This window comes from Pocillopora verrucosa, chromosome 3, assembly GCF_036669915.1.
Source record: "Pocillopora verrucosa isolate sample1 chromosome 3, ASM3666991v2, whole genome shotgun sequence".
NCBI lineage: Eukaryota > Metazoa > Cnidaria > Anthozoa > Scleractinia > Pocilloporidae > Pocillopora > Pocillopora verrucosa.
In genome coordinates, this window is record NC_089314.1 from 5,088,784 (window position 1) to 5,116,736 (window position 27,953).

Genomic DNA, 27,953 nt, shown 5'->3' on the forward strand with positions numbered 1-27,953 from the left:
CGCTGTACCACAGACATATGAGCCGAAAGTCTTCCATTGGTCTCTTGTTATGGACTTGGATTCAGCCAGTTGTCATAGCTTGTATTCCTCTCTTTGGCATCATGGAGTATGAATTTAAATCAGGTATTTATATAAATACTAATATATATCGGTAAATTTTAATTTAACGTTGAAAGTGATTGTGAATTGCACTGGTTTTTCTTGAGATATTAGGAACTAAAGCTCTTTTTTTTTCTGCCCTGCACTCTGTGATTAATCTAGAAAACGTACGACTTGATCTATGGCAAAATCTTCGCTTCTTTCAGTTTGCCTTTCTATGCCCTAAGCCCTCTTAGCCGATTGTAAGATTTATTTTATCTATAGTGACAACTTTGATAACTTCCTTTCAAGTTTAGGGACCCTCGATTGAATCGGGCTCTGTATTATTTTCTAAGTACTGACCGGCAAACTCTTTTAAAAGCTGATAGATATGGTATTTTTTTCATGTCTCTTCGATTCTCACCTTTTTCCTTTAGGGTAAAAGGTCATAGAATACATCCCTGTTCAATGATGGCGAATCGAAAATGAAAAGTACCTAATATTTAACTGCGCAGGAAATTCATACCATGTGGCCCATCAGGAAAGCTATCATGGCTTAATTAGATAAATATCAACTTAAGATCCCTAATAAATAGTTCTTTTTTGATAGGTACAACTCAGTGTGGGGTCCAGTTCCCTACCAGTCATTCTGAGCAAGTGTTCGCCATCTTTGTCATTTTGTTTGGCTTCATAGTACCGCTTGGCATCATGGGTTTTACTTACAGTAATATTTTCCGTTCGGCCAGACGTCACACACGGCGCGTCAGTCGTGTCTCGTTTTCAAGCATTTCTAGTACCGGTTCCACCGCGGCCCACAAGCAAGTAGCGGTTACCGTGCTTATTTTACTGGTGGTTTTCTTGTTTTGTTGGCTACCGTACTTTTTATACGCTGCGCTAGTCAGCGTCAAAAATTCCGCCTTGTCGTCTGATCGCAGAGTGCTGGTGTTAGGAAAGGCTGCCTATTGGTGCGCTTTCGCAAGCAGCGCGCTCAATCCCTACATTTACGGCTTCCGTAACCCACAGTTCAGAAAGGAATTCCAGTTTCTACTTTGTTTGTTCTGCCCGTGCATTAGGACCGGTTTGCGCACGCGGGGATGTAGCACTACAACGGTAAGCAGGGGCTCATGGGAAGGATATGCCGGCTTTGAATACAATCACCTCAAACGTACCAGTTTGTCGTGCCCCAGCCCTAAAGCGAGGCTCTCTGTAGACTTTGCTCAGTTTCCTCCAAATGGAGCCGCCAAGTTTGAGATGCTCGCCCTCAAAACTAAACTTTCCAACTGTTCGTCTGATCCGGGGTATCGCAGTCAAGAAGACAACCAGGGCTTTGATGAGGAGACTGGACCGAGTGAGGAGGACGGAGCTGTTGGTGATAGCAACAACAATAACAGCTCATTTGGTGATGAAAGTCAAAACAATTTCATCAGAATCCTCGGTGATGAAGCAAGCGTCCAAAATTCCAGTTACGGCCCAGAAGTACCAATCTTAGGCGCATATTCAAATCAAGTAAGAGTTCTTGAAAGGAATGCTGAGGAATTTACGGAAAACCTGTTTCATGACCATGAAAATGAGATAGAAACCTCACGATCTGAGACTCAAACCGAGTCTCCTGACAACACCCAGCCAGGAAGGGAAATGCCTATGAATTACAGTTCCACAGAGGAGTTATTGACTCCCACGAGGCTCAGAGGATGGAGTCTGAGAAGTCTTGGAGCCAGGCTTAAACTCGGTTGGGTTGAAAGCACACTCTAATACCTTAAACTTTATCAGTCTTAATCAAGTCTGCTCTCCAGTAAAAATATGTTTATGCTATCATATTGAAGCAACAAAAAACTGGCTAAGATAGGCTCTTAGCCAGTTTAGTTTTTACATCGATCTCAAAACTTAAACCAAGCAATGAACAAGATAAGTCCAGTGCCATAAACTCGGTCGCCAGGTCATAAAACGATCGTAAGGATAAATATGTATGCCCCCTATGTTAAGATCTTGGATTCCATGCTAGGAGGTGAAAAAGACCTGCATAGCTGTTCAAAGATGCATGTTTAGTTCTGTTTAATCTTAATTTTGGAGTATGTTTTACTCTTCAAAGTTTATGGAGCCACAAGGTGGCAAAAAGGATCGGTTTGTTTAAAAATATTTGTCAAAATAAATTTATTTTATCTCAGTAAGGAAATGGACGATGGAAACGAACAATGAAAATACAACATATAGCAAAGTAACAAATGTTTTACGTTGGACGTTAGGTAAATATTTTTAGCGTATATTCCATAACATAACGTTCATGAGCGTTGAAAAAACGTTCATCGTCTGGGAAGAGAAAAATAGTTATGCTCCCATATTGAAATTATGCATGATATCTTTGTAACTTCTTGACAAAAATAGAGTCAAAATACTTTTCAAACACTTTCAAATACTTTTTAAAGACATCTTACGGTATGACTCGTGCCATCATAAGTTTGCTGTGTTGTATCCGTTTACTTTATTATTACACGTCACAGGAACAGTTCATTACCCTTACAATAATTTAAGTGGTCTCTATACAACGCATCCTCTACCTAAGGTTATTAGCGGTTTGGACTGAGTGTAGAACTTAAGAGCAATCAGCCGAACATTTGGGCTTACCACACCCCAGATAGTTTTGAGTAAAGCGAGTGAGCCTGGTGACGGAAATTCGCGCCTGCATCACCTTGCGCTGTACAACATGGCGGCAAATTTGGCGATTAAAATAACATATCCCAAGAAGACCATAAAAAGCAGCTGACAAATGCAACATGAGTGCTTTACGGCTGTTGGCGAGACGTTTTAACTACTCGGTAAGTTTTTCTTCTTGTTTAGAATTACATTCGATTAACTTGACTGTTTTTGCATTGAAATAGTATTTCTGGTATCTTCAACAGACATTGAGACCCGCGAGAGTTCTTTTTCATCCAAACGTTGCCACTACACCTTCATTTTACACTCTTCAAGACAAGAGGCATAGTAGCAATGAAGCACCGTCGTATTTTTTCTTGTTTTCTCCCGATCTTCCTCCTGTGTATGCACTTCAAGTATTCCTGGAGACAGTCCATACTTGGACTCATCTTCCATGGTTCGTGATAAAATATGTTAACCATATTACCTAGTCAGGCTGTAAAGAGCTAATTTACTTCATGCTTGTCAGCTCTGTCTTTGAATAAATTAGAATTTTTTGTCTACTAATTCTGGGGTTATTTTTATTACTTTTTATTATTATTATTATTATCGTACAATTTGATTCAGCCTATTTAAACTGCACTTGTACAGTCAGACAACTGCAATAGATGAAAGCACTGTCGAAATTAATTCTGGATTGTGTTGCTTTTTATTCACTCTACTCTCTAATTGGCCAACTTATTGCGTTCTTTGCGAAAACATTGACATGAACCACACTAGTAATTCTTGTCTACGGTAGTTATTACTTGTCAATCAGAAATTTGTAATTCTTAATTTTTTAAGGTGGGCAGTGATTGTTGGCTCTACAGTTGCTTTGAGAAGTATAGTCACAGTTCCATTGGCAATTTATCAGAATAAACTTCTTGCTGAAATTGAAATGCGTCAACCAACAATTAGTATGATGACTGAAGCTCTTAAGCATAGGGTAGTTGGAGAGTGTCGCAGATCAAATCAACCTCCTGAAGAAGCAGAGAGACAATATTTGAGAAAAGTAGGGATCCTTTCCTTTTTTGGATATTTGTGGATATTAGTTTATTAGTTTAATCTCTGTCCATAGCTGTTCAATCTCACAAACATTTTTTTAAGGTACTTGCCTGTTCAGTGCACATATGGGAAAAAATTTCAGCAACAACTTTGATTAATGTCATTAAAATACTTTTACTTGAGCGATTTGACAGTGCATCATGACAAAAATTTTACCATCAAAAAAACCTTTGAGAGATTTGATAGCTATTCAACAAAGAATTGTTGAAAATCTCTTTTCACTTGGGAAAAATTCTTTCCTCGCCAAAATTTGAAAAATTTGCACCATGAACTCATCACTTTTTCAAGCTTTCATTCAAGCTCAATTCAGAATATTTTATCACTAGTCTTCTTGGGTCAGTAAAAGGTTTTGAAGGAGGGTGATATTTAGTTTCCTCACAGCATTATTGCATGACATTGCAAAGAATGAAATGTGTAGAAAATTAAGTGCATATTACATGAGTATACCTGTACCAAAAAAGGGGATTGTGAGAGGGTGGGCTTCTACTAAAAGTCAGTCATCAACCAATCAGGTTTTCTAGCCTCTTTCCCGGATTACTGAGTTTCAATGTCAAGATGCACCCTTGATTTATCTTATCCAGAAAAAGCAATGTTGATGCTAACCTTACATCAAATATGGCTTTTGTATTCCTCTACAAGAGCTTATGCCATGATCACCTGGTTTATATGAATGGGTATGTACATAAAGTTTTTGCAGATGTAATGTTACTTAATATAAATAACACATGATGAATAAAGTTTTTTGTATTGAAACAATCTTTCAGAGTAGAAAGATGATTTCTGAGTACTACAAGTCTGAAGGACTCAGTCCATTGAGGCTCTCAATATTGCCATGGACTCAGCTTCCACTGTGGTTCTTTCTCTCCTTGTCACTTAGAAACCTGGCTGGTTTCTTTCCTTGGCAAAGGAATGCAGGTATAGCTAATAAGCAAATTTTCATTAATGCACTGATCAATTTGATGCTTCAACGTCCCCTTCCTGGTAGATCACAATGTGTTTTATCTTTTAAAATGGAGGTGTTTAAGATAAAGAGCTAACATTCACACACAGATTTTTGCAACAAAGTGTGATGAAACTTTTTATTCTGTGAGCTTTAACATGCTTTTCACCTGCTGTTGCTATTCCCCTCAGTGTTGGAAAACTTGAGAGGTGGATATTAACTTTGCTGGTACATTCATTTTTATTAATCCACTAATAGTTAAATGTGATCATAACTGTTACACTAACATGGGTAATTTTCTTTCATTTTAATTCTGTTTCTCAATTTAACTACAAAATCCAAGGTAAAAATGTTCCTTTAAAAAACTTGTTATGAAAAGTGAATAAAATATGGTATGTTGGAATCTAGCTTGTACATGTCACATAACATATTAGTCAAAATAAGGTTTGAGAACATTGCATGATCATTGATGTGAAAGTTATAGCTAATTAGTAAAAAAGTAAAATGGGATTTCTTAGTAGTTTCACTGTAAGGATGAAGTTGTCTGGGTATGTAATTCAAAACTGTTCAGAAATCATGAAGTGGTTATCTGGAAAATGAATGTGTTAGTTTTATTATAGAAACTACCTTATCATTTCAGAAAAATTACATGTACTGCTAAAATATCTTAAAGGAGGGGAAAGGGGTAATAAGAAATAAATTGAAAAGACCTGCTAGGAGTATTGGGCAGCATCTCAGGCTGAAACATTTTGTGACTTTGTATATTTTACTTAAGATCCTTATTCCTTTAAATTATGCATTTGTTTGATTATTTGTGCATCAAAATTAATACTGTCTCATGAAATTGGTATGAAATAAATATTTTTATAAACCATTACTTAACTGTTACACTGCAGATTTTCACATGTAGACTCTTACATTCAATTTTTGACCAATGTTATCTCTTTTTCTTTCAATCCTGCAACTATGATGCCAGTTTGACAATGTCATATTATCTTCCATTGGTCTGAATAAGTTTGATTCCCTGTGGTTCTCTCCAGTTTTCTTGCCAATTTTTTTTAATATCTGTTTTTCCTGCTCTATTTTTTTCATGACTGTTTAACCTATGGCCTGAATTTGTCTTCCATGTTTATTGCTCAAATAATGTATTACCTTATCTGTCTCTCTTCACAAGTGGCCTGTACAATAATGCCTTTTTTTCCTTTTTTGACAAGATTTAAAGCTGACACCTCATCTTGTAAAATGTCTCCAAATGCCCTCTTTGTTTTATTTATCTTCTATGTTTATCCACATGATTTACTCTTTCACACCTTTCTTGTCTCTAGAAAATGAGAGCTTACATGTCATTGTTGAAAATGTTTGAACAAGCATGTTTTACTCAGAATTAATTTTGTTGTTGCAGTATATTTAAAAAGAGCATTCATTTGCTCATTCTTCCAAGTGTTGCCTTGTTCTTACCTTGTTCTTCTAATTTGGCTTCTTCATGTACTTATCTTTTGCACATCTCAATATTTCTTGAATCTCATCTTCACTGAATTCTTGCACCTTTATTTTGTTGATGATTTCAGTCAAGGCTCCATTCTTCTTCAACTCAGCAATGGCATCCTCTTTGCTTGTACCCTCCAATGGTAATTTTTCTGAAAGAAGCCCACCAGGTTTAGCTGCCAGCATCTTGCTTGGTGAAGCATTCTGCTTCATCAGTAAAGCCTTGCTGTTGAACTTATCAGCATGTGTGAAGCTTTTTGAGCGTGTCATTCCATACTCGTTTTTCTTCACAACAGGCGGCTCTTTGGTGCTTGCTTTTTCCTTTTCACAATTTTCAACTTTGGTATCTTGAAATCCCATAGCTTGTTTCAACTTCTTTATGTCATCAGAGAACTCAAACATTTTAAACTCTAGTTGAGCAACTTCCTCACTTAGATACTGAAACTTTGTGCTGAGCTCCTCAATCTTTAAAGGTTTGTCAGCTTCTCCGGTTTTCTTGTTGTCTTGTGATTCTTTTGACGTCAGAGCTGTTATTGGTTTCTTTGCATTATTTCCTGCTCCGAGGAGCACTGTTTCATCTGCTGAGCTCTCACTAGATTCAGAGGAGGTGTATTCAGGGATTTCTGCTAGTTTGGCACGCGAAGGTTTCTCTTTCTTCATCAAAGCTCCTTTCCTAGAATCATCTTTTGCATCACCATCCTTCTTCAGTCCTTGCAATTCATGATCATTTTTTGTTGATGTAAACTTCTGTGAAATAAGAAAATGCCCATTTGAAAATGAAGCAGTTTTTCCTTCCTTGGAGTCCTCTGATGATACTTTTGTTGGCAACAGCTTGTCACCAACTTCTTTATTATCCTTGTAACCACTTGTAGCAGCTTTATTAATTCCTTTGCTGTCTGGACTCTCTGCTGATTCAAAGAAACTCACAGGTACTGTGCTAGCAGCTCGCTTTCTTGGACTTTTGATGTACTCATACTTAGCAAGTGTGTCTATGGTAATGGTTTCAAAAGTGTACTTTCCACTCTTGTCTTCTCCTTCACCTTTTTCTTCTTTGCTTTTTCTGGAACTTCTTTCATCGCAGCTAAAATTGACTTTGGGGATATCATGTTTAGGAGATGATGTTAGCTGAGACCTTGCATCTTTCCCATTGGAGGGCTTTCTGCTGAGAGTAGTGGCACTTGATTTTCGTGGGCTGGACAGCTTTTCTGCAAGTAGCTCAGTGTAAAGCCTTTTGGTCTTGTCATCTGTTTCCCACCATTTGTAAGTGGGAAAGCTGGGAGCTGCAGCCATAACCAGTTCAAGAAATCTAGGAATCTACAAATTAATGGACAAAATGTTAAATTAGACTGAAATTAAGGGCTAATTATGAGCCACTAGCACTATAGGAGAAGTATTGTTGTATTTGATGTATTGGCCAGTTACATATTAAATAAGCTTATTCCTGTTTGCCTCAAACAGAACTCTAAGTATTTGAAAGGTGCCTTCAGGATTTGTTATCTTGAAATTGTGACTTAATCATTTACATTTATTAAGTATGCACCACACAGGTGAACAGAGGTTTTTCACAAGAGCTGATTGCTTGGTTCTGAAATGATTAACAAGTACTATTTGCCTCCAAGCCACTGAAGAGATGAAATTGCTCAATCCCATCAAGAGTTGAATTTCTGACCCATTTGTTTGGTATATTGACCAAAGTAAACTAATCCTTTGGTTTCTGTGTGGTATAATCTAAAATGATTATTCACTTGATCAGTATCAGTGAAAGTGGTGGACATTTGCCTTGCTGTTTTGCTGTTCAGTAAATATTCACTACTAATCACATCTGCTTTTAGTGAATAATTGTTGAGCCAGTTGTGTGGTTGTTTTATTACACTTCACAGTTTATTCATTTCACTTCAGGTGAAGTAATCCTTCCTTGCCCAGACATCGCACATGAGGGAGCCCTTTGGTTTCCAGATCTCACTGCAGCAGACCCAACCCTGATTATACCTTGTGCTGTTGGTATTTTTAATCTTGCCAATATTGAAGTGAGTAATTTGAGTCACATACAATATGGTAATGCTTGATTAAAAATATTCACATTTATTGCTCAAGAGTTCTTTTCATGATTTAGTTATTGATGTTGAATGTAAACCATACTGATTAAAAAGAATCATTTGATGGCTTATAAGTAAATTATTGGCAAATGGTTTTTGAAAATTGATAAAAATTTTATTCAAGCCAATACCCCAAAATGCCAAATATTAAGAAAGTGCTGAAAGTCTCTTATTCGAGTCTTGTTGATAAAATTTAAAAAGTTTCATCAATTTTACATTTAGAATGTGTTGACTGCACAATTACATATTATACAATCGGGCACATTGTAGTACACTTTTCTCAGCTTCATCTGTTGATAGCTTTTTAAATAAAGCTATAGATTTTGGGGTTTCTTTGGGAGTGGAGTGTTAATCATACTGCTCTGATCCTGGATTCTATGATCAAAATTAATTTAAAATGAATTATTTTAATGCTATCTGAGAGTGGCACACAAGACTGTCAGTGATAGAGTTCACAGCATAAATTTGTTATATTTTCATCCCATGGAAAGCCTTTTATGAAGTATTTTGACTATACTTCAGTTCTTGTATGTTGTCTGTTTTTCCCTCGCATCAGAGAGGGAAATCTTTATCCTAATTCACAAATTACCCTTGCAAATTGACAAAAACTTCTTGTTTGACTTACCTAGGATCAGAAATCTTTCTTCACTCTACTCTGATGCCACTCCATCTACAGCCTTTCTCATCACAGAGTCAAACGTACTGTATAAATGTTTTGTTGTATAAGCACCCTGCCTTTTTATAGGCGTGGTACAGCACTTAGGGTGTGGACTTCCAGCCCTGCTCATTGTTTACTTCATTTCGTAGTTGAACGAAGATTTTACTGTTTACATCTGCTTCATGGCTTGACATTTTGGGTGGAGTTTGGGTGTGGTAGTTTTGAAAAAGAAAGTTTGACTTTTAGGCTTTTAAAGAAGCAAAAACAAGTTTCCAAAACTATCAGAGCTGTCTATGTATTCAGTGCTCTTCAAATTTGAGGCAAATAAGCTTAGAATGTGAAGGAGAGTGAAGTTTACAATGATATATTTTGTGTTTAAGTAGAATGGTTAATTGGATGTTACCAAAATAAAACTGACAAGATAACAGGTGATAGTTGGCCACCTGTTGATCAGGTGATTTTTTATGTTGGTGACAGACTCTGAAAACTCAGTTTTTGTTAGAACAAATTTAAGCACAATCAACTTGTTGAGAAAGCTAATGTGGCAAAATGAAATCCTTAATTGAACTGGGTTGCATCAAACACATGATCAATCCCTTACCTTAATATTTTTTTTTTGAGGGCTAGATTTTAAGAATTGTGCAGCTTATCCCTTGTTAGTACTTTTTCTGTTTGGTCTGCTTTGTAGCACAATTGAATTTCATGAAAGTCAGTAGTGTCCTATGGACAGATATTCAAATACTAAATCATTTCAACAAATCCTAGAGTATGCAATAACATGGGTGCATCAGGAATCAACTATTCTGTTTTACAGTGCATGATTGCAAATGATTTAAGTTGCATCCATAAGCTCAAGAAATGAGAAACACATTTGCAATACAGCCATGAAATTTTGGCTTTCTGGATGTTATTTTTTTGTAGAGATAATCAGTAAAATTTTTTTATAGTGTTAGTTCAATATTTTGTAAATGAATGGACTTTGATCATGGAATAAATATGTAGTTTTAAAATTCATGTATCTACAATGTTATCAGAGCCACACTGCTTTCAAAAAATTGGATTTCTGTTTTTCTTTTTTTAATTTCAGTGAGGTAGGCAATTAGATTAGCTGGTGAATTAAAATGTTGTAAGGTGAATCAATAGAAATAATTAATTTTCACTTAACTTTTATAATGCAAATTTAAATTATTGATAATTACATCAACTGATTTAATTACGATTCTTATGATAAGGTATTATAAATTTTTATTGCTTTGGTTGACCAATATGGCCTTTGGAGGTCACGTGTAAATTCTCTATTGTTGTTAATAGTTTGTTTTCTTTAACTGAGGGCAGCTGTATATAATGTTTATAACCCTTATGTTGAGTTTCGTTCTCTGATCACCAGCTTCATGCCCTGCGCCGACACAACACAACCAGATTTCAGCGGATTCTAACAAATACATTAAGGCTGGTATCTGTGGGTATGATCTTTGTTGCAGCTCAAGTTCCTTCAGTAAGTTTCCTGTCATAAAGTTGTTTAGTTTCTGAAAATGTCCATTTAGTGAAACAAAACCCCTCTGATAGGTAGGACCTTTTCTACTTCCCCAGCTGAGTCTCTTGCACGTGACCAAAGTGATCAACAAATAACAACAGTCACTGAAAATAACCAAGTCACTAACCAAAACCCAGTCCCCCATTTAATGTGCGAGAATCTTCTCTTTTGTCACTTTTAGGAGCTCAGCTGGTCAGAAAACCATGTCTCTGTGCTGGTTCATATTTTATGGTAATTTTTTTTGCAGGCAATGTGTCTCTACTGGGCAGTTTCTGCTTTCTTTGGCTTGGCTCAGAATATAACCTTTAAATTCCCTGCTGTTCGCCGTCTGCTTGGTATTCCAAAGACTCCCAATGAGAGTCAACATCCAGTGCAAGACTTAAAGAATCTGCTGCGACTTAAGGGAGAAGAGTTTGTAAGAATTCAAAGAGAAGGACGATCGGTAAAAAAGAAGGAATGATCAGGAAATTATATGTCACTGGTAAGACATAATTATGTCCATTTTGGCCTCTCAACACTCATTGAAATATACATTAGTTTTAAGTTGATTTGAGGCATGACAGTGACAGGATCAAATTGCCCGCTTGTATCTTATACATGTACGGCCAATCTGTGAAGGGTTTTAATTATGCTTATGAAAATTTCTTTAATTTCTGTTTAACACTGTTCCATATAGGTGGTTTTTTTTTTCCAAGAAGATGTTTTCAAAAAATTATCCTCCTCATTTTTTATCTTCATCTGACCCAAAGCAACGTAACTATTTCATGTCTTTTAAACAATATTTAAGACCATATACACAATGTTTCTCATTAAAATTTTATTTGAAATAATTATTTAACACCTAAATCTGAAAACAGATACACTGCCCTTTGTAGATCATAATTCCTCATTTCTTTCTAACTCTTCCATTTCTTTTTTAGTTATTGTCCTTCCATTGCAAAGACAAGCATTACGCTGGGCTTCTTTATATGATGCACATCCTAAGGCAAGTGTTCCTGAGTACATTAGATCTGCTGATGTCTGGCATGCATCCAACTGCTTCTTTGGTAGTCTATTTCCCAGACCTGTGAGAAGGCACTCATTGTCTAAACAGGATTTAAAGTCATCATCGCACTGAGTGCGGTCATTGTTGCAGGTGTCGTAGCAGATGTCATGGAGATCACAGCATCTTGTAAAACCAGCAAAATTGGAAGTGTCAAGCTGAAAACATATGAGGAAATCTTAGTAGGGTCATTAAGAGAACGGTGCTCACAGGAAGATAAAGATCATGGTTGTTCCTATAACTATAAACATTAATGTCACTAATATAATAGCGGGAAAACTGCAAAAAGATCTTTTTTTCAGTTTAGTTAATAAAAGAAAATGCTCAAGAAAAGACTATAATTATTCTCCATTTATTGTGACTGTCTTATTCTTCATCGAGACATTGTGTGTTTCAATGTTCTCTCTACCCAGCAGTATAGATAATCTTGTGTGTATCAGTCTCATGAATGCATTGCTCCCAGTGTACTGTATGGTTCTTACCATGGCAAACTTCTGCTCAGAGGTTCTGAATCCATAATTTCCTTTTCCAGTGACTACCCTTAGACTACAAGTTATCATTTTTATTTTTGTTAAAACTATACCTTTATTCCCATGGAACCACATCCATCACTTGAGGGTTTATGCTTTGGATTAGTAAGAGGCTTATAACCTGAAATGAGAACACAATGGAGAACCATCTAATACTTTGTTTCTTGAATACATTGGAGCCAAAATTGTGTTATCCCAAGGTTAATAAATATTTTCAAGATATCATGCAGTCTGGATGGGAAAGAAGTGGGGGTAAAGTTCTAAAGAATCTGTGGTGCTACACTGTTGGGGGGGGGGGGATTTCTCTGACAAAGGGTTACTGCTGCTTAATCAGCTTTAGAAATGCTTTACTGTGGACAATTTACATTATCAACTCAGTTGATAAAACCAAAATAGATTGTATTAGAAAGATTTTACTTTCAATGATAAAAGCAAGAAACTACTTGAAAGCTCTTACTCTTTAATCACACCCCAATCACTTCCCTTTTTCCTCAATTAAAAAAAAACCTGCTTAAAATTGAATATGATCAGTTATTGAGGTCTGGTTGAGGCACACTGCACAACCACAGATGTGGAAACAAATAATTTAATACCATCTTAGGAGTCTGTGTCTGTAATTATGCGTTTGTCAGTTGAACAGCTTTACATGTAGGATTTTCCAACAGCGGATATGTATGTAATGAGAGGAAAAGAAAGTAATGAAGGGAAGACTTTGATTTTACATCAGAACTACGATTATTAGAAACTATGGCAGATATTAGGGAAGAAATGATATGGGGACCTTTAGAGTCAAAACTGGATAATTACCTTATTAATTTTGTTATTACTGGTAAACACAGACTAGCAGGTGAATAAATAATATCAAATGAACCAATCAAAACGTACCATGTCAGCTACTTAAAATACAGTCAAAGAAGCCAACAGTTGCAAGTATAAGGTTACATTCTCACGGACAAATTTGTTTATATAGTACTTTTATAAAGCATTTTAATTCGTATGAGAGAATAACTACAGCAATACATAAAACTAGAGTTATGTTTTACACCCTCGATATATTTTCTTCTTCATCGATCGTTTCCGGTAGATTTAGATCTCGTTTTCTTCAGCTTCAAGCCTATTGCACGTGAGAGTGTACTTCTGAAATACCAACACAAGGTCTAAAAGGCGAAATTAGTTTTTCTTGGGGTGGATAAGTCTGAGATTAAGAGCGAAAATGTGCTCTTTTTCTTTTGATGAAGAAAGGGTGATACACTTGAGATAAAGTTTACCCTTAACTGTTCCGTTAAATTTTACTACAACCAAGAACACGCTTACCTTTCGGACATCGAAATGCACAATTTTCTCCACCGGCCAACTGCGCCAAAATTTTTGCTAAATCTCCTAGATTGCTGGCTTGTGAAGCTACTACTAACCCTTTCAATAAGTAACCAATAAACAGTAAGGAACAGATTTTCCAGTGAACCATAATTTTTAGATCTTTTAACACAACTCCTCCAGAATTATGATTAAACTACCTCACCGGCCACTTCTGATGAATACCACGATGTTCTACCGACCTCGGGGGAGGTGGGTAGGGATCACTTTGTCGATGTCTTATTGATCGCAGGCGCATTTTTATCCAAATATATATCGAATGTCATTGTTTATCTGTTTTAATACATTTTAGTAATTTATTGATGTGTTTTGTCCTCATCGAAAATTCCACTTTTATTTGCTCTCAGTTCGAATTTTCACTTAGTTGGAAGCAAAATCTATATACCGTACAGAAACTAGAAAACATCCATAAATTAAGACATACGAGTTATATAAAAAAATATAAACAAACGAGGAATGGTTACATTCCAGATAATTTTCCCTGAAATTGCATTTTCCTTCAACATGAATATGGGAATAGTACACTTTAAGTTGTTTTTGAAACGAGATATGAGGGGTATTCCCTGGGTTAACCTTGAAGATGATGCAACGGAATTTGTCGCCTTCTTATTGGTTGTCGTATGTTGTTCACGACGTTTGCACGGTGTTGCACCATAACAGTTAAAATTTGCGGAGCTCAGGAATTTTACCGGTACAAAAGAGGGAGGTTTAAGCTTAGTGGGTATTCTATAATTTACAATGATGAAAACGCGATGAGAGGAGCCGAAGTTTCGATTTTGATTCGAGTTTATTTCGCTATTTATTAGTATTTTCTCTGCGATCGCAGGCAAAATGTGTGGGAAGTTGGCAAAAGACTTCCATAAGCTCATGAAGAGCATTGCCAGCTTTTCGAACAATCAGGCAAATGTTGCCCATTACGAGGAAAACTTGGATGCAATCAGGGTGGAAATTGTACCGAACGATGGTCTTTATTACGGAGGCAGGTTCGAATTCGAAATCAAAGCCAACGATTATCCAAAGAATGCTCCAAATGTCACCTGCATCACACAAATTTATCACCCAAACATTGACGATCAGGGGGAAATATGCTTAAATCTGTTCAGTGAGTGGGCAGAAACCAATACTCTGGAGGACTGCGTTCACGGATTGCTGTTTTTACTGTACAATCCAAATCTAGAGGATCCGTTAAATCCTCTCTTCGATCCAGAAGTCGACACTGATTTTGAAGTGTTCGCTAAGAACGTGCGGTTGTCTCTAGAAGGAGGTGCTATCGAGGGGTGCGACTTCGAGAGAAATCTGGTGCACGAGGATAGCAGCACTGACGAGAATACTACCGGTGATCAAGTTCAGGAAGACCTACAAGCCACGGAATGTAAAGAAGCGGTTGAGACTGTTGATGACGATGGATTAATCGAGATCCAGGTGGTGGATGATGAAATCGATTCAAGCGAAGAGGTACCTTCTACAACGAACACCGGCGGCACAGATCACGCGACCGAATGTCATATGGATGCAAATGTAACCAAGAAATCGGAAGAGACAACTGACTGTATTTCAGGGAAAATCAATTCACAAAGAACCGAAGAGGAACCTGTTGTTCTAGTTGAAATCGAAAGAAGGGCAAACCACCTTGAAGAACATGGATGAAAAAAAGAAACTTTTCCAACTTTTATTATTTAGAGCATGTAAATGTTGTAGTGTGCGTATGTCTTGGAAATCGTATGAAGGGGATACACATCAATGATATGGCTACAGAAATTTCACTCAAGAATATTTGAAATTTCGATAAGATTACATCGGTGTTTCTAGAGCGACTTACGTGCTTCCATGAAGAGCTCTGCGCCGGAAAAAAAGTTATGCGAATTCCCGGCTGTTCATTGAATGTGCAGCCAGTAATTTGGATAAAGTTAAATTATTTAAGTTCAAGCTAGAAAACAGCAAGTTGAACCTTTTCAAACAACACTTTCATACCAAGGTTCATGCCCCTAGCAGTTGAAGTGAAACCTAACCATGCAGTAAAATTTAACATATATCATTGAAAAAAATCACTTGTGCCTACAAAGTAGTTAAAGTTCAAGCTAGAAAACAGCAAATCAAACCTTTTCAAACAACACTTTCATAAACAACCTCTGACATACAAAAATAGCTGCCAAAATAATTGGCAATAGAATTCAACTATATTTGTATTTTGCCAAAAACGTGTTGCAATGGGATGTACAACAACATAATATCTATTTTGAAAGAAACTTAATGGTTAAGCATGTTTCTTTCATTGACTTTTTATTTAAAAATAATAGCAAGACAATGGCTACCTAGTGAGAGTAGAATTTAAATAGTTTCAGATCTGACAGCTACATCTCACTGGCTAGCAATCAAACCTTATTAATATACTGCTCAGAATTTGTTATCATATCAAAAAAAATCTCCGATTGTTTTCCGAAGGATTTCCATTGAAAAAATTAGGAATAGCCAACAAGAAGGTCATCATGACTAACACTGTGAGACAAGCATTTCTTTGCCTTTTAACCTTTTAACTCCCATGAGTGTTCAAGACAGAATTGCTCCTTACAAGATCAATACATTATCAAGCAGATAAGTAGTGAGAATAAAGAAAACTATCAATTTGGAGATAACTAGTTGATCCAATACTAAATTCTCTGAATTAACATTATAAGAATTGTATGACCGACAGTGAGAAGAATTACAAGTTTGATCTGGGAGTTAAATGGTTAAAAAGTTTGTGGTGAGCTGGGAGAGGTCTGTGAGAGATATTGCACTAGAAGTACCAGATTCTTTGCTGGCTGTGGTCAAGGTCTCAACCTAATAATGAGTGCCTGCTGGTAGGCTAACTGAAGATGAGGTATTTACATATTATTCATTCAATTATTTACACCTCAACTAATAGATGAAAATAAAGGCATAACACATATCCAATGACAATTGAAATCTTGAAAACTTTTCAAGAGTTTCATCTTCTTTTGAGACACCTATTTGCTTTTTGGTGACCCCATCATAGGAACATTGCAAATATTTTATTGATATTCAATGCACATTGAAATCTTTGCCTCTTTAGAAGCTAATTGGGGTATCCAAAAAAATAAGAAAAAAAAAACTCCGTAATGCTTTTGTAAAATTCTCCTCATGAGACAAGTCTAAAATCACAGACTGAGAGTGAGCTAATTATGGAATAAACCATTTAGGAAACTACACTTTTTCATTCCCTTTTAGTAAAGGATTATCCTTTTTGGTGGCCATTAAGCCTTGGGGAATGGTCATTATCATGTTGATTAAAAGTGTAATATTGGAACCTTCAGCTATACCAGATAGAGGATAAAGAAAACAGTTGCACTGAGATTTACACTCATGCCTAGAATGCTGGGACAGATCCAGAGGTGGTTTAGGTGGTTTGGTAACACCCCCCAACACTGACCTGAAAAACATTGAAACACATGCCTATTCCTCAGTTTTTTTTTCTGCAATTATCCCTTAAAACACTTCATAACTTTTTTAACACCTTCACCCTGGAATTCTCCACCTTTCAGTAGACATTTATCCAAATCCACCTTCACTAAATCCTGGATCCACCCTTGGAATGTAAGTATGAAAAGTGATCTCCAACAAATAATTTACATTTTTGTCCAGTAAATGTTGCATAGGCACACAAATAAACAAACTATATATTTTCCTTTTACTGAGATGTACAAAATGGTCCAATTCAATTACTTTAATTATATGAAAAAAAACTATTTATCAGTACTTATTTCAATGCCACCTGACATTCGATCATTTACAAAAACAAAACATAAAAAGATGAAGGAAAATCTTACAAAGATGAATTCATAAGAATACTAAATGTTTTGATACATGTTTTTTATGATTACAAAAAGAAACTGACTCTGCAGTCTGTTTCAAGAGCTTCTATAAACCAAGTTATACTTTCAGTGTAAAAAAGAGATAAATTTTTAAAATAAATCTATCTTGTAATCACAGTTTACAGATACAGCACTGTTGAATACTTAACTCCAAAATAACATGATAAAATTTTGCTGCCTTAGTTTTTTCACGTGGATCAGCTCTTCACAACCTTTTTTTTTTTTTTTGGTGAAATCAAGTTCCTTCAAAATAATTTTTATAAACAAAGTCACAACATTTAACATGACAAAATATATCTATTTCTTTTTCACATAGCCAAGTTTCCATGAAAACAAGCAATAACAAATGTAAAAAGCAAACCTTTTGGTGACCATAGGAATAACTACCAGACAAGCATGTTATTGTAGTCAATCAAGTCACCAAATTAGTAAATTATGCTGCCAAAATTTTCTCCTTTCCACTGGCCACCAAATGATCAAAAGTGAACAGTAAAGGACCTTTTGGAAACAGGGTACTAAATCCAACCAGTATCGCACAAAAACAATATTATTTCTATCCGTAAGAGATTCAGAGTTAGAATATATGTACAGGCATCCTGATGAAGTACTGTATCTACTCACATAACATGTAGTTTTGAATTGCTATATTTCAAACAATGTACAAGTACATTAAACTCACCTAATACTGCCAAAACAAAGTCATACTGGCCTATTTATTACAAAAATTATAATTTATGGTCCTAGAAATTTCCTCAGAACTACCAGATTTCTATTTTTTAAACATATTCAACTACAGAGCTCCTTTGGTCTTCTAAATCCCACTTCACCTCAGTGTCAGAGTCTGAAAAGTCATCCTCTGCATTTTCCTGACCAACAGTTTCTAGTGAATCCATAGAACGACTTTTCGAGGTCTTTGATGATAACCCCCGTACATGTTTCCTAGGCAATGATGCACTTGATGCAATTGATGAAACTGATGCACTTGCTGCACTTGCTGCACTTTCTACACTTGCTACCCGCGTCATTGTGACTTCTGAAAATGTGACACGAATCTGCAATGGCAAAAGACTTTGAATTAATTGCTATTAACCATAAGCCTCCCATGTGCAGGTATCAAAGCTGAGGAAAAGACCAAGCAGCTGAGATAATCTATAAGCCAGCAGCTCATGCCACACCAAGACCTGGTAATGGTGCTTCAAAATTAATTATTTTCATTTGTTTGCTCTTCACCCCCTACAAAGCTATTGAGTAATTGTGAAATGGCTAAACAAGGAACAGAAACAGAAGCCAAGTGGCTGTGTTACACATCACCAAGTAAATTTTGTTCAACTCTTCTGCTTTCTTTTCTTTCTCCTATTTTGCAATTGAAATTTGTATTAGATTAAGAAATCATTTGTGTTTTGAAGAAATTAGCTAGAATTTCTAAATGTTGATTCTTAGATGACTGTGTTCCATTCAATATTCCACTCACCCTAAAATCTGACTTAAACATCTTCTCTTTGGCATCTTTGTGTGCCTTGTCAAGATTATCCTTTCCAATGTCAAAATAGCGTAGATTAGGATCAAGTTCAAATGTATGAAGAGTTGGCTCATCTTCCTGGATTTCCTCTGTCCAAGCAGCTTGACTTATGAAGAATGTGTTAAACCAAAACTGGAAAAGTCTCTCCTGATAGAAATAAATTCACATAAAAATCAAATGTTATGGTGCAGTCTTTGTATAAATTTCAATTAATATATAGTACATAACTTGTGCAAGCACACATATGTGGTTATAAATGATTGATGACATGAATGAGAGACCAGAGGCTATCATTATCAGGGTTTTAAAACAAGCCAGTGAATGCCAGAGTTCTGCTGCCTACTTGATGATTTATAAGTTGCCACTTACTCTGGTCAAAACAATTACCTTTTTGGCCCTAAATGACCTTTTCACTGTCACCTACTTTTGCAGAGTCTGATACCTACTTCAAAATTTTAGAGCATGAATATTCAATATACCAAAATAAGCAGTAAGAAAAAAAGCATCATAACCATTTTTGTTGTGGTTCAGGTTTTGCTTTTCTTGTCTACAATTTTTCAAAAGGAGCTTGTCTGACTTAATTTCCATTTGTTTACAAGACAAAGAAAATTAAAAGATAAAACTGATTTGAAAAGTTTGAAATAAGAAAGGAATTTGAACCAAAACATCCTTGTACATAAACAAAATGTACAAGACCAATGACATTGGCAGCAAGGTTGCAATTTTTCTCTTGTGTGATTCTCTTAACAATGGCTACAATGTGTTCTGCCTATCATGAGAATATATTTGTACTTTATACATGAGGCCTTTAATTTAGTGACCAGAGTTCAGCAAAAAAGATGCAAACTTTAACAATTCTATTACTTAGCTAGTTTCAAGTTCCTAAGTTGAAGAGAGATAACCACTTCCTCAAATTTTTTTGTTGTAATAATGCAAAAAAAAATTTACTTGAAACTAAAAGTTGCTTTGGGCAATATTTTATGATTAAACTGAATGTTGTCAAATGAGGACTTTAATTAAAACATAGGCATGCATAGCATGCAAGAATTATTGTTTTTTAGCTGGGTAGGTCAAAATCGTCACACAATGCCCTCTATTCCCCATTGAGGAGAGAGCCATTGCATGACAAGACCAAATAACAGTTGCAAGACTACACTCACAGCCATTCCTCTAACAGGAAGAAAATCAAAATTATTTCAAAAAGGTCGAGTTTGGAGAGAACTAAATGTACTGTTAACATCACTGACTTCATACAGGTGGTTTGTGGGCACAAGCTCAAGGCCCTTATTTATTTTGCAGGCTTCTCTTATCCAATTATTACACTGCTGTAGACAGGAATGGTGGCTGTTATTATGGTAAACTCTGTAAGCTGCATCTCACCTTTTTAAACATGTCTTTATGGAAGAATTCTATCTTGATGTCACCACAAATTGGAATTGGTTGACTCGGCTCAAACATAAATCCTTTGTCACATTTCCTTCCCTTTGAACCAAACATTGGAAGATGAATGATAATGAAGATGACTACCACACTTAGAAAGTAACAATGATAAACCAAAACACTGATTATGTAAATAGTATACAACTGATTGTGCAAATGTTGACACCTTAAAACTGAAAAAATGCACGCAATATGAGACCCAATGGATTTAAGGTTATTTTTTTTGTTTTCCCCTGAATAACTTAACCCCCTCACATGGATATCCTTTTCATGGCAATTTCTCTCTATCAAGAAAGCTTGCATGGTTTCCTTCATTCATTGCAAGCAACCACATGTAGTTGTACTTATCATGCAAAGTCTACACCATTAATTTGCCAGATACCAGTCCTTCCTTCGTAGAACTCAACATTTGTTCCAGATTTTCTAACTGTTGGCTCTTCCATTTTCTGGTGCAAAGAGATACAGTAAGACTAAACAGTCTTACCCAGGAACCCAATTTAAAGGCCTTATCAGGGATGGAACTCTGACCTCTCAAAAATCACATTCAAATATATTTCATGTACTACAATGCATATTTTCATCCCCTTGTTGTTCATAAGTATTAAAGCTGTAGGAATTAATTGAACACTGATAACACTCAAGGGAATCATACCTCAGTAACTTTAGACTGATAAAGGTTCACCTTCTGTTGCCAAATGATGTAATATGGATCTGAAAGCAGCACAAGACATTAAGTTTAAGGTTAGTTTGAGTCCTTAGAGAAAAGATCAGAGTCTAATCAATTTGTCTGAAGAGAAGAGAACTTCACAAGGATTTGTCCATAAGGGTACATCCACCAATAATATTTGCAATCTCTGTTTGAAAGCTGAATTTACATACCAAATTATCTTCACTAAAATATTTACTGGTTTACCTAGTTCATGTAAATTAAGCAACCATACAAACATTTCCTTCAGCAGTCAGGCATTTTGATACAGCCTTTTTAAAAATCCAGACCTCTCTCCATCCTCTCAACACTTAACCCTTTAACTCCCTGAAGTGATTAACATAAAACTTCTCCCAACAATATCCATACATTATTCAGCAAACAGGTAATGAGAATATCAAACTTAACAGGTAGAAGCTGCTATCTAGATCTAGCACCAAGTTCTCATAACTAATTTACAAGGAAATGTGTAGCAGCTAGAGGGTAGAATTAAAAATCAGATCTTGGGAGTTAAAGGGTTAACCTCTATTATAACATAGCTGGTAAATTTATGTAATCAAATTCAATTGCGCGAGCGTCCTTCATATTCCTATTGTGCACGCTCATGATGTCAGCAAACAAATCCCTTGAGAAAAAAAATTTTCCATCTGGTTGAACATGTTATTAAACAATTGGTTCATATGTCAGCTGTGTGTTCATCGAGATATGAAGCACTTGGAAGTTTGAAGAGCACTCAAAAAGCTAGAGTTGCTCTTGGCTACGCCTCAAGCAACTCTTACGCATCTTTCGTGCTCTCCAAACTTCCCACGTGCTTCAAATCTCGATGAACACACGCTGACGTATGCACCAATTGTTAATTAGTTTTCTTTTCACTTTCTCCAGGTCTTGACAATCATTTAACAAATATCCATTCCATTTGAAGAATTAAAAAATAATTATAATTAAAATCAAATCTGCTTCACACTCATACTGTGTACCTTGGTGACAAATGTCTACACATTGAACCCCCACAAAGGAAATTTCACTTCAGACAATATTTAAACTACTGCATGTTCATTTGTAAGCTGTGCCTTCGTGGAGATTATCAAGCATGTACAGTGTTTAGACAGCACTCTAAAAGCTGAAGTGGCTCTTGGCTGCCCCTTAATAACAAATCTTGGGTGCTCTCCAACCTTTGCATGTGCTTCATATCTTGATTTACACACACATGTATGCACCAAGTCTCAAAAGTGCCCTGCCTAATGCCTCACCCACAATCCTGTTCTGTCAAAACACCTTAACATCACTTTGAAGGCAACTTACATCTATTTTTAATTATTAACATTCCAATTAGCCATAGATCACTTACTAAAGGTGTTTAAGAGGGTTTGATCAGAAAGCATCTCAATTTTCTTCAGTAATACCATTGTGCGAGTATACTCCAGTCCATGTGTAAGAAGATGATTGTAGTAAAGAACATATCTCCTTTGACTGGGAATTGTTACACCTTTTGCATTTCTTGTTCTTGCTTCTCCATAATACTTTAGTGCCCCATCACTCTCAAAAAAATGTTTATTGTGAAGCAAATATGCACATATCATAACTCCTGTCCGGCCCTTCAAAAGAAACGTACAGAACAGATGATGCAGACAATGAATATAATGTAGCTGATAGCTGTAAACTTAATGGATTCAAAATAAGCAACCATAGGATTGTTAAAATGATGAAACAATCCTTGCAGTAAGCAACTTGTCAACTTTAAGACTTTTATAGCAAATTTAAGACTTTGACAGGCTCCATAACCTATGACCTTTGATGTTTGCTGGCAGTTTCACTCCAAGAATAATTTCCTTATTGAATGTAATTTCCACTGTTGATATGAATCATATTTTAACAATAAATTAATCTCATTCTGATACCAAACACATACATGCAAGCCAAATTTGAATTTCTACCTTCTCATAGCTTAAGCTGCTAGTTGATAAGACCATCCTCATGACATTGCAAAGTCAAAGTTTAAAAACCTGTTGAGGTTCCCTACTTCAAGTGCAGCAGACTTCTTACAGTAGTATAATTATCTAGTCACACAATATCACTAAAAAGGATGATCCCTTCACCACTCCATTTTCGCAATTCAACTTTACTTTTCCGTATCCCCAATTCTGAAAGATTTTCACCAAACAGAATTGACAGAATCAAAGGCAAATATTCTTTTGTCTTGTCACAAACATTGGACAATGAAAAAATTCTGAGTTCTTGTGAGGAGTCAAACCTTAAGCTTTGGATTCTGCACTCATATAGAGACACTACCACTGAGCCACAGTGACTCTACATGAAGCAAGGCTGTTATAAGTTTCATATCAAAGGAATTCTTAGCTCTGATAATATTCTCCCTTGTGAACAACCAAGGTTCAATTACAGGGATAAGCTCTTTACCTTGCCAGCTTTGCAGTGAATAAAAGCTACATTCTGCTCACTCTCATTCAGAAATTCATGCACATCAACACAAAACGGCTCAATCAGCTCAAATGGAGGTGCATTGTGGTCGTCAAATGGGTAGGTGGCAACTAAAGAAAATAGGCCATATTAATGTACCATTAAGTCTCTTTTTTTTCTTTTTTTACATACAAAGTACAGTAATACAAAAAGAATATGAAAATAACCTTCTGTATTTTGAACTAAAGAGTAAAATACTAATTTAATTTCTGACACACAAGAAATATTTCAAAGTACCAATAGTATGATATTATGGAAATATTACAAAATTCATTAATTTCACTGGGTTTTGTAAACATTCTTCAGCTTTTCTTTACATGACACAAATGCAAGATAAAAACCCCAGAAATGCTAAGCTTTAATTTAAAATGTAGTAAATATTCTACTTTAACACGATAGTTGGTGGTCAAACAACATGTCATGTGACTGGCTTGTTCAAAGCTCTCCTACAAAGCTCTCCTACAGGTGAGTTTTGTCTGACCCAGGATTAAACATTGGTTTTATTTTGCACACTCTATCACAGATGTAACTCTTATTTTGGATTGACTGGTGGCAAAACAGCCAAGAACCCATATCTTGTTAATAACCAGAACTCCTGACCAAAAAAGAAACTGACTAACAGTAGTAAGCTAACTTACCTCTGTTTTTAAACTTGATTGGATCATAGTTTCTTTCAGAACATCTGTGTGTATAATGAGAAAAAAAATGAATTGCACCAACTGTGCTCTTTATAATGGTTCAGGGGTTTCAATGAAAGCAGGTTACGATCAGTCTCTTGCTTTTTATTAGACCTTGTGTGAGACTTCTTGCAACTATCAGATTAGATCATATTTATGCGATCTATATGACCCTTCTCACAGTTGCAGCTCCCACTGCCACCCTACACAGCCATTTTCAGAAAAACTTTTTGATAATTTCTTGGTGCATTTATTTTTATTTCAATAACATGCCCAAATAAATCAACAATCCAGCTTGCCATTAAGGACTTACTCAAAATTGGGCTTGTTTCATGGCTAGACTTTTCAGTCAGCCCAAATGGACTGCACAGGACTGTTTCATTCCAAACAATATGTACAGTACTTGTCAGAATGAGTTCTTTTCCCTAATGTATTTATAAAGTGCACCTAGTCAATAAGTCAAATTGCATTGGCTAGCTTCTACAAATTGAATGCTTGCATTACTCACAAATTGTAAACCTTGTAGTGATCTTTATGCCTTGTTTCCAGAAATCTGTCGACAGAAAAGTAAATAAGTTACAAGTGTATTACTATATCAGCAATTCAAAACAGGTATGCCACTGGACAAACACAGCACCAAAACTTGACCAAATTTAGACTTATATTCTAAAGAAACCTTAACTGCACAATACTCTCTTTACATCAACCCACACAGCAAACAGGAATCAAAATATTTTGTTCAAGGTAAAAGCACATGAAACAAACACAGCAAGGATTTTCCAGTCCAGCTGATCTAACTCAGTCACAAGAGATTTTATAATGCAGCTGCAGAGACTTAATCATGTGACTGTAGCTACTTCTCTTTCTTCTTGCATTTTGCATCTCAGATGGCTATATACAGGGCCACGAGGCCTTGCTGATACCATGGTCGGGTGCTTCTATAAAAGCCAGTTACTGGCATTCTACCTATGCCTATAAGACTTCTTGCTGTTGCCTGTTTAGCCTGTGGTCAAGCTCCCATGTTTGGTTTTGCTTACAACCCATTTTTCCACGCACAGCTTCCTATTACACCATCAGCAGCCACTTATGAAAAAAGTTATAGAAACAACCTGATTTTGTACTGCCTTTTTTTAAAGATTTTTTAACAACAGTTTTCTCTGCACAATAACAATGCTTATTACCATTTTCAATAACACACAAACTATGAACCATGAAAGAACAAAAAGAATAATTCCCTATATGCTCCAAGGCACTTAGTTTGATACAAGTAGAAGATTGTGAGAGATTGCAAACTATGGAATAGGAGATGCAACATTGGGAAAGTGTTTTACCTACTGTTAATCATGTTTCTGAAATCTGGGGAAAACATGTGCCATGTTGCATTGGGTTCAGAGGGTCATGGTTGGATGATTATAATCCAATTTGTTTCTGCTTTTGAGCACCAGTTGTGAAGAAAAATTAATAGTAATGTGAAATTAAATTTCAAATTTTACTCTGAGGCTCAGAGTTCACAAATTATTGGACAGGCAGAAAGACACTTGTGTTACCTTAGGACCTCATCAATGTGATTTCTATACACTCCTTCAAGATTATCTGATGGAAAACCCATTGCCACTATATTTGGTTTAATATCTGGGAGACAAATTAGTTAAAGAACAAAAACACATGATTGAAGCACCATTGTGACAAAAATGTTAAAATGCTAAATCAATAATTACTTCTCATAACCTCTGGAAGCTCAGGATTGATCAAATTATCACTTCTCCTTGAAAAATCAAGAAATGTTTAGCGAAACTATGCATTTTTTACAACAGATTCACCACTAAAAATAATTCTTAAAGAGTTTTTATATTTGTTTCAACTTCAAGGATATTGTACAGTTCAAACAATCTTACAGGAAAGCGGAAGCTTGTAAAATATCTTAGCAACTAGACAATATTTTGCTGAGTCGTATCTAAGCCGTCTAAGCAACGGCCCCAGAAATAAATAATTATGCAATGACGTATGAGAAATACGATGAAAAGATTATTTCGATTTTACGGAAAGCTTAAATGAAGGAGAAAATCAAACACCAGAAGCCGAGTTAAATACGCGACCCCGATTAAAGCAACTGCACAGATTACAAGATTGCCCAGCACAGATTCATGTTGAACGTATGTACCAATCGATAAGCAGAATGTAATGGTCGATCTTTTGCGAAGAGCACAGAAAATTATCAATACCCCTGAAAACTTCAAATAACAATTTAGCTCAAAGTGAAATATACAAGTTAAAAAAAGAGCCCTGAAAGACCCTTAACTTCTACACCAATTCCTCGACACTGCAACGGTTGGCTTGTGAAATGACCACTGCAGCGCGCTTAGTTTAGAGATCAAGTAGCTGATGTAAATACGTTCTTGCTATTAAACATAAATACGCACGGCCGTATCATTAGTGCAAACAAGGATACATGTTAAATCCAAATCAAACCCATCTTCCTGAAACCGTCGTTTCTTCTTACTCACGAGAGCTTTGAAATATGCCATCTCAGAGGGTGACTGTTATCGAGTGAGTTAACGAAAAACTTCTTGAGCAACCCGCTTCTGTTTGTTAATTTTGGCTCTTCCTCCGCTGACACATGCTTCAATGACACCTTCACCGATAATTATGTCAGTAACTGCAGAATTCTACAGTACATTACGACAATTAGGCCAGACAGACCATCACATATCATAGGTTGGCCGCCATATTTGAGGCATGCCGAGGGTGCTCACCCAAATATGGTCTCATACAGAGAACTGGGCCAGAATCCCGAAACCCTCGTTGTTTATACCCGCAATCACCCGCAAGGTCAAAATTCGAATTACTTCCTACGTTCGTGAAGAAGGATACAAGTTAGATCAAGGTCAAATCCATCATCTGTGAATCTTCTTTTTTCTTTGCTGACACAGTGCTTCAGAATTTCGAAAATGATTCCCATCTCGACAACGACAGATTGCTGAAGGAAAGAGAAATTTACCACAGACTTAAAAAAGTATCAGATAACTGAAGCTATACAAATAAGGGGGAAATTTTTAGCGCTGACAGCGGAAGTCCATTCTGTCGGTGATTTTGTGAAAAAATATCATGGACAACGAAAATCGGGGAAAGTTTAAGGCGAAGAACGGAAATTCTTATTGCTTAGCGATAATGCGGAACAAACCTGTACTGTAAAAATAGTATTAACGGAAGTACGACCCATATTTGACCTGAAGTCTGTAAAAATTTAATATGACTGCGTTAAATCAACTTGCTAAAAAGGGAACTTTTGATATTTTAATTGCCTTCGATACTTACCTTTGATTGTTGTGAGTTCTGTAAATATTCCCCAGAAACTTCTCAGTGCATCTATGAGTGTACTTGAATAAATGGAGTCTTGGATCCAATCTTCAGTGTTTATGTAGATCCTCGTTAAAGCAAAAATTCTTGGGAATCGTATCTCGATCGTGTCGTGAACGTGTAACTCCGCTAAAAATCAAGACAATTTACGCTTTTTTTCCAAGCTGATATTTACCGCAGTTATTTCAAGTCATTCACTGGTAAATACACTGAAAATAGGACAGAAAACCAGGCGAGACCAAGGACTTGAGCGAAATTATAACCTAAATGTACGTTCACTGAATTTTTACCTTTCAGATTGCTTTCCTACGTAACTTAGTAACATTTAAATTTGCATCAACACATTTGAGTTGTTTTTAGCAAGTTAAAAGTTCTATAACCTTCCTTCAAAGTTCTAGAACGTGACGGTCAGATGACTCGAAACCAAAAACACTG

At 36.1% G+C, this 27,953-nt stretch overlaps 5 protein-coding genes across 7 annotated transcripts; 2 read left to right on the forward strand and 3 right to left on the reverse strand.

The window, feature by feature from the left end:
• Nucleotides 1-2,757: 2,757 nt before the first annotated feature.
• Nucleotides 2,758-11,584, forward strand: LOC131796547 (cytochrome c oxidase assembly protein COX18, mitochondrial-like). The gene is made up of 8 exons (XM_059114144.2): nt 2,758-2,891; nt 2,976-3,166; nt 3,553-3,760; nt 4,578-4,728; nt 8,138-8,265; nt 10,380-10,487; nt 10,774-11,007; nt 11,447-11,584. The coding sequence occupies exons 1-7, from the start codon at nt 2,850-2,852 to the stop codon at nt 10,984-10,986; spliced, it is 1,041 nt and encodes a 346-aa protein (XP_058970127.2). The 5' UTR covers nt 2,758-2,849; the 3' UTR covers nt 10,987-11,007; nt 11,447-11,584.
• LOC131796546 (cylicin-1-like) lies at nt 4,741-9,117 on the reverse strand. The gene is made up of 2 exons (XM_059114143.2): nt 8,960-9,117; nt 4,741-7,552 (listed from the first exon to the last, which is right to left on the reverse strand). The coding sequence occupies exon 2, from the start codon at nt 7,526-7,528 to the stop codon at nt 6,221-6,223; it is 1,308 nt and encodes a 435-aa protein (XP_058970126.2). The 5' UTR covers nt 7,529-7,552; nt 8,960-9,117; the 3' UTR covers nt 4,741-6,220.
• On the reverse strand, nt 11,329-13,637 carry LOC131796548 (group XIIA secretory phospholipase A2-like). Its single transcript, XM_059114145.2, has 3 exons — nt 13,413-13,637; nt 12,152-12,219; nt 11,329-11,726 (listed from the first exon to the last, which is right to left on the reverse strand). The coding sequence occupies exons 1-3, from the start codon at nt 13,561-13,563 to the stop codon at nt 11,403-11,405; spliced, it is 543 nt and encodes a 180-aa protein (XP_058970128.1). The 5' UTR covers nt 13,564-13,637; the 3' UTR covers nt 11,329-11,402.
• A 493-nt stretch (nt 13,638-14,130) lies between these two features.
• Nucleotides 14,131-16,374, forward strand: LOC131796494 (NEDD8-conjugating enzyme Ubc12-like). The gene has a single exon (XM_059114085.2). It carries the CDS (start codon nt 14,304-14,306, stop codon nt 15,117-15,119), a length of 816 nt encoding a protein of 271 aa, XP_058970068.2. The 5' UTR covers nt 14,131-14,303; the 3' UTR covers nt 15,120-16,374.
• A 7-nt stretch (nt 16,375-16,381) lies between these two features.
• On the reverse strand, nt 16,382-27,909 carry LOC131796492 (phosphatidylinositol 3,4,5-trisphosphate 3-phosphatase and dual-specificity protein phosphatase PTEN-like). 3 transcript variants are annotated; one of them, XM_059114081.2, is made up of 12 exons: nt 27,809-27,909; nt 27,477-27,647; nt 27,033-27,138; nt 25,709-25,793; nt 24,670-24,714; nt 24,123-24,166; nt 23,425-23,555; nt 22,358-22,604; nt 20,956-21,014; nt 20,244-20,345; nt 18,816-19,010; nt 16,382-18,396 (listed from the first exon to the last, which is right to left on the reverse strand). In XM_059114081.2, exons 3-12 carry the CDS (start codon nt 27,118-27,120, stop codon nt 18,121-18,123), a joined length of 1,272 nt encoding a protein of 423 aa, XP_058970064.2. In that variant the 5' UTR covers nt 27,121-27,138; nt 27,477-27,647; nt 27,809-27,909; the 3' UTR covers nt 16,382-18,120. The 3 variants fall into 3 exon arrangements, with proteins under 3 accessions (XP_058970064.2, XP_058970066.2, XP_058970065.2); XM_059114083.2 differs by lacking the exons at nt 27,477-27,647; nt 27,809-27,909 and adding an exon at nt 26,611-26,698; XM_059114082.2 differs by lacking the exons at nt 27,033-27,138; nt 27,477-27,647; nt 27,809-27,909 and adding an exon at nt 26,611-26,925.
• Between the last annotated feature and the right edge of the window lie 44 nt (nt 27,910-27,953).

Excerpts from the sequence above, each read along its gene's own strand:
- LOC131796547 (XM_059114144.2), top strand. The coding sequence starts at position 2,850 with ATGAGTGCTTTACGGCTGTTGGCGAGACGTTTTAACTACTCG. Across the intron at positions 3,167-3,552 it reads ACTTGGACTCATCTTCCATG|GTGGGCAGTGATTGTTGGCT; the intron begins GTTCGTGATAAA and ends TAATTTTTTAAG. Across the intron at positions 10,488-10,773 it reads TTGCAGCTCAAGTTCCTTCA|GCAATGTGTCTCTACTGGGC; the intron begins GTAAGTTTCCTG and ends TTTTTTTTGCAG.
- LOC131796546 (XM_059114143.2), bottom strand. The coding sequence starts at position 7,528 with ATGGCTGCAGCTCCCAGCTTTCCCACTTACAAATGGTGGGAAACAGAT.
- LOC131796492 (XM_059114081.2), bottom strand. The coding sequence starts at position 27,120 with ATGGGAATCATTTTCGAAATTCTGAAGCACTGTGTCAGCAAAGAAAAA. Across the intron at positions 24,715-25,708 it reads CACATTGATGAGGTCCTAAG|ATTTCTGGAAACAAGGCATA; the intron begins GTAACACAAGTG and ends TTCTGTCGACAG. Across the intron at positions 20,346-20,955 it reads ATCAGTCTAAAGTTACTGAG|GGAAGGAAATGTGACAAAGG; the intron begins GTATGATTCCCT and ends TTTGGTTCAAAG.
- LOC131796548 (XM_059114145.2), bottom strand. The coding sequence starts at position 13,563 with ATGGTTCACTGGAAAATCTGTTCCTTACTGTTTATTGGTTACTTATTG. Across the intron at positions 12,220-13,412 it reads TGCATTTCGATGTCCGAAAG|GTTATAAGCCTCTTACTAAT; the intron begins GTAAGCGTGTTC and ends TTCTCATTTCAG. Across the intron at positions 11,727-12,151 it reads GTGGTTCCATGGGAATAAAG|CTTGACACTTCCAATTTTGC; the intron begins GTATAGTTTTAA and ends ATATGTTTTCAG.
- LOC131796494 (XM_059114085.2), top strand. The coding sequence starts at position 14,304 with ATGTGTGGGAAGTTGGCAAAAGACTTCCATAAGCTCATGAAGAGCATT.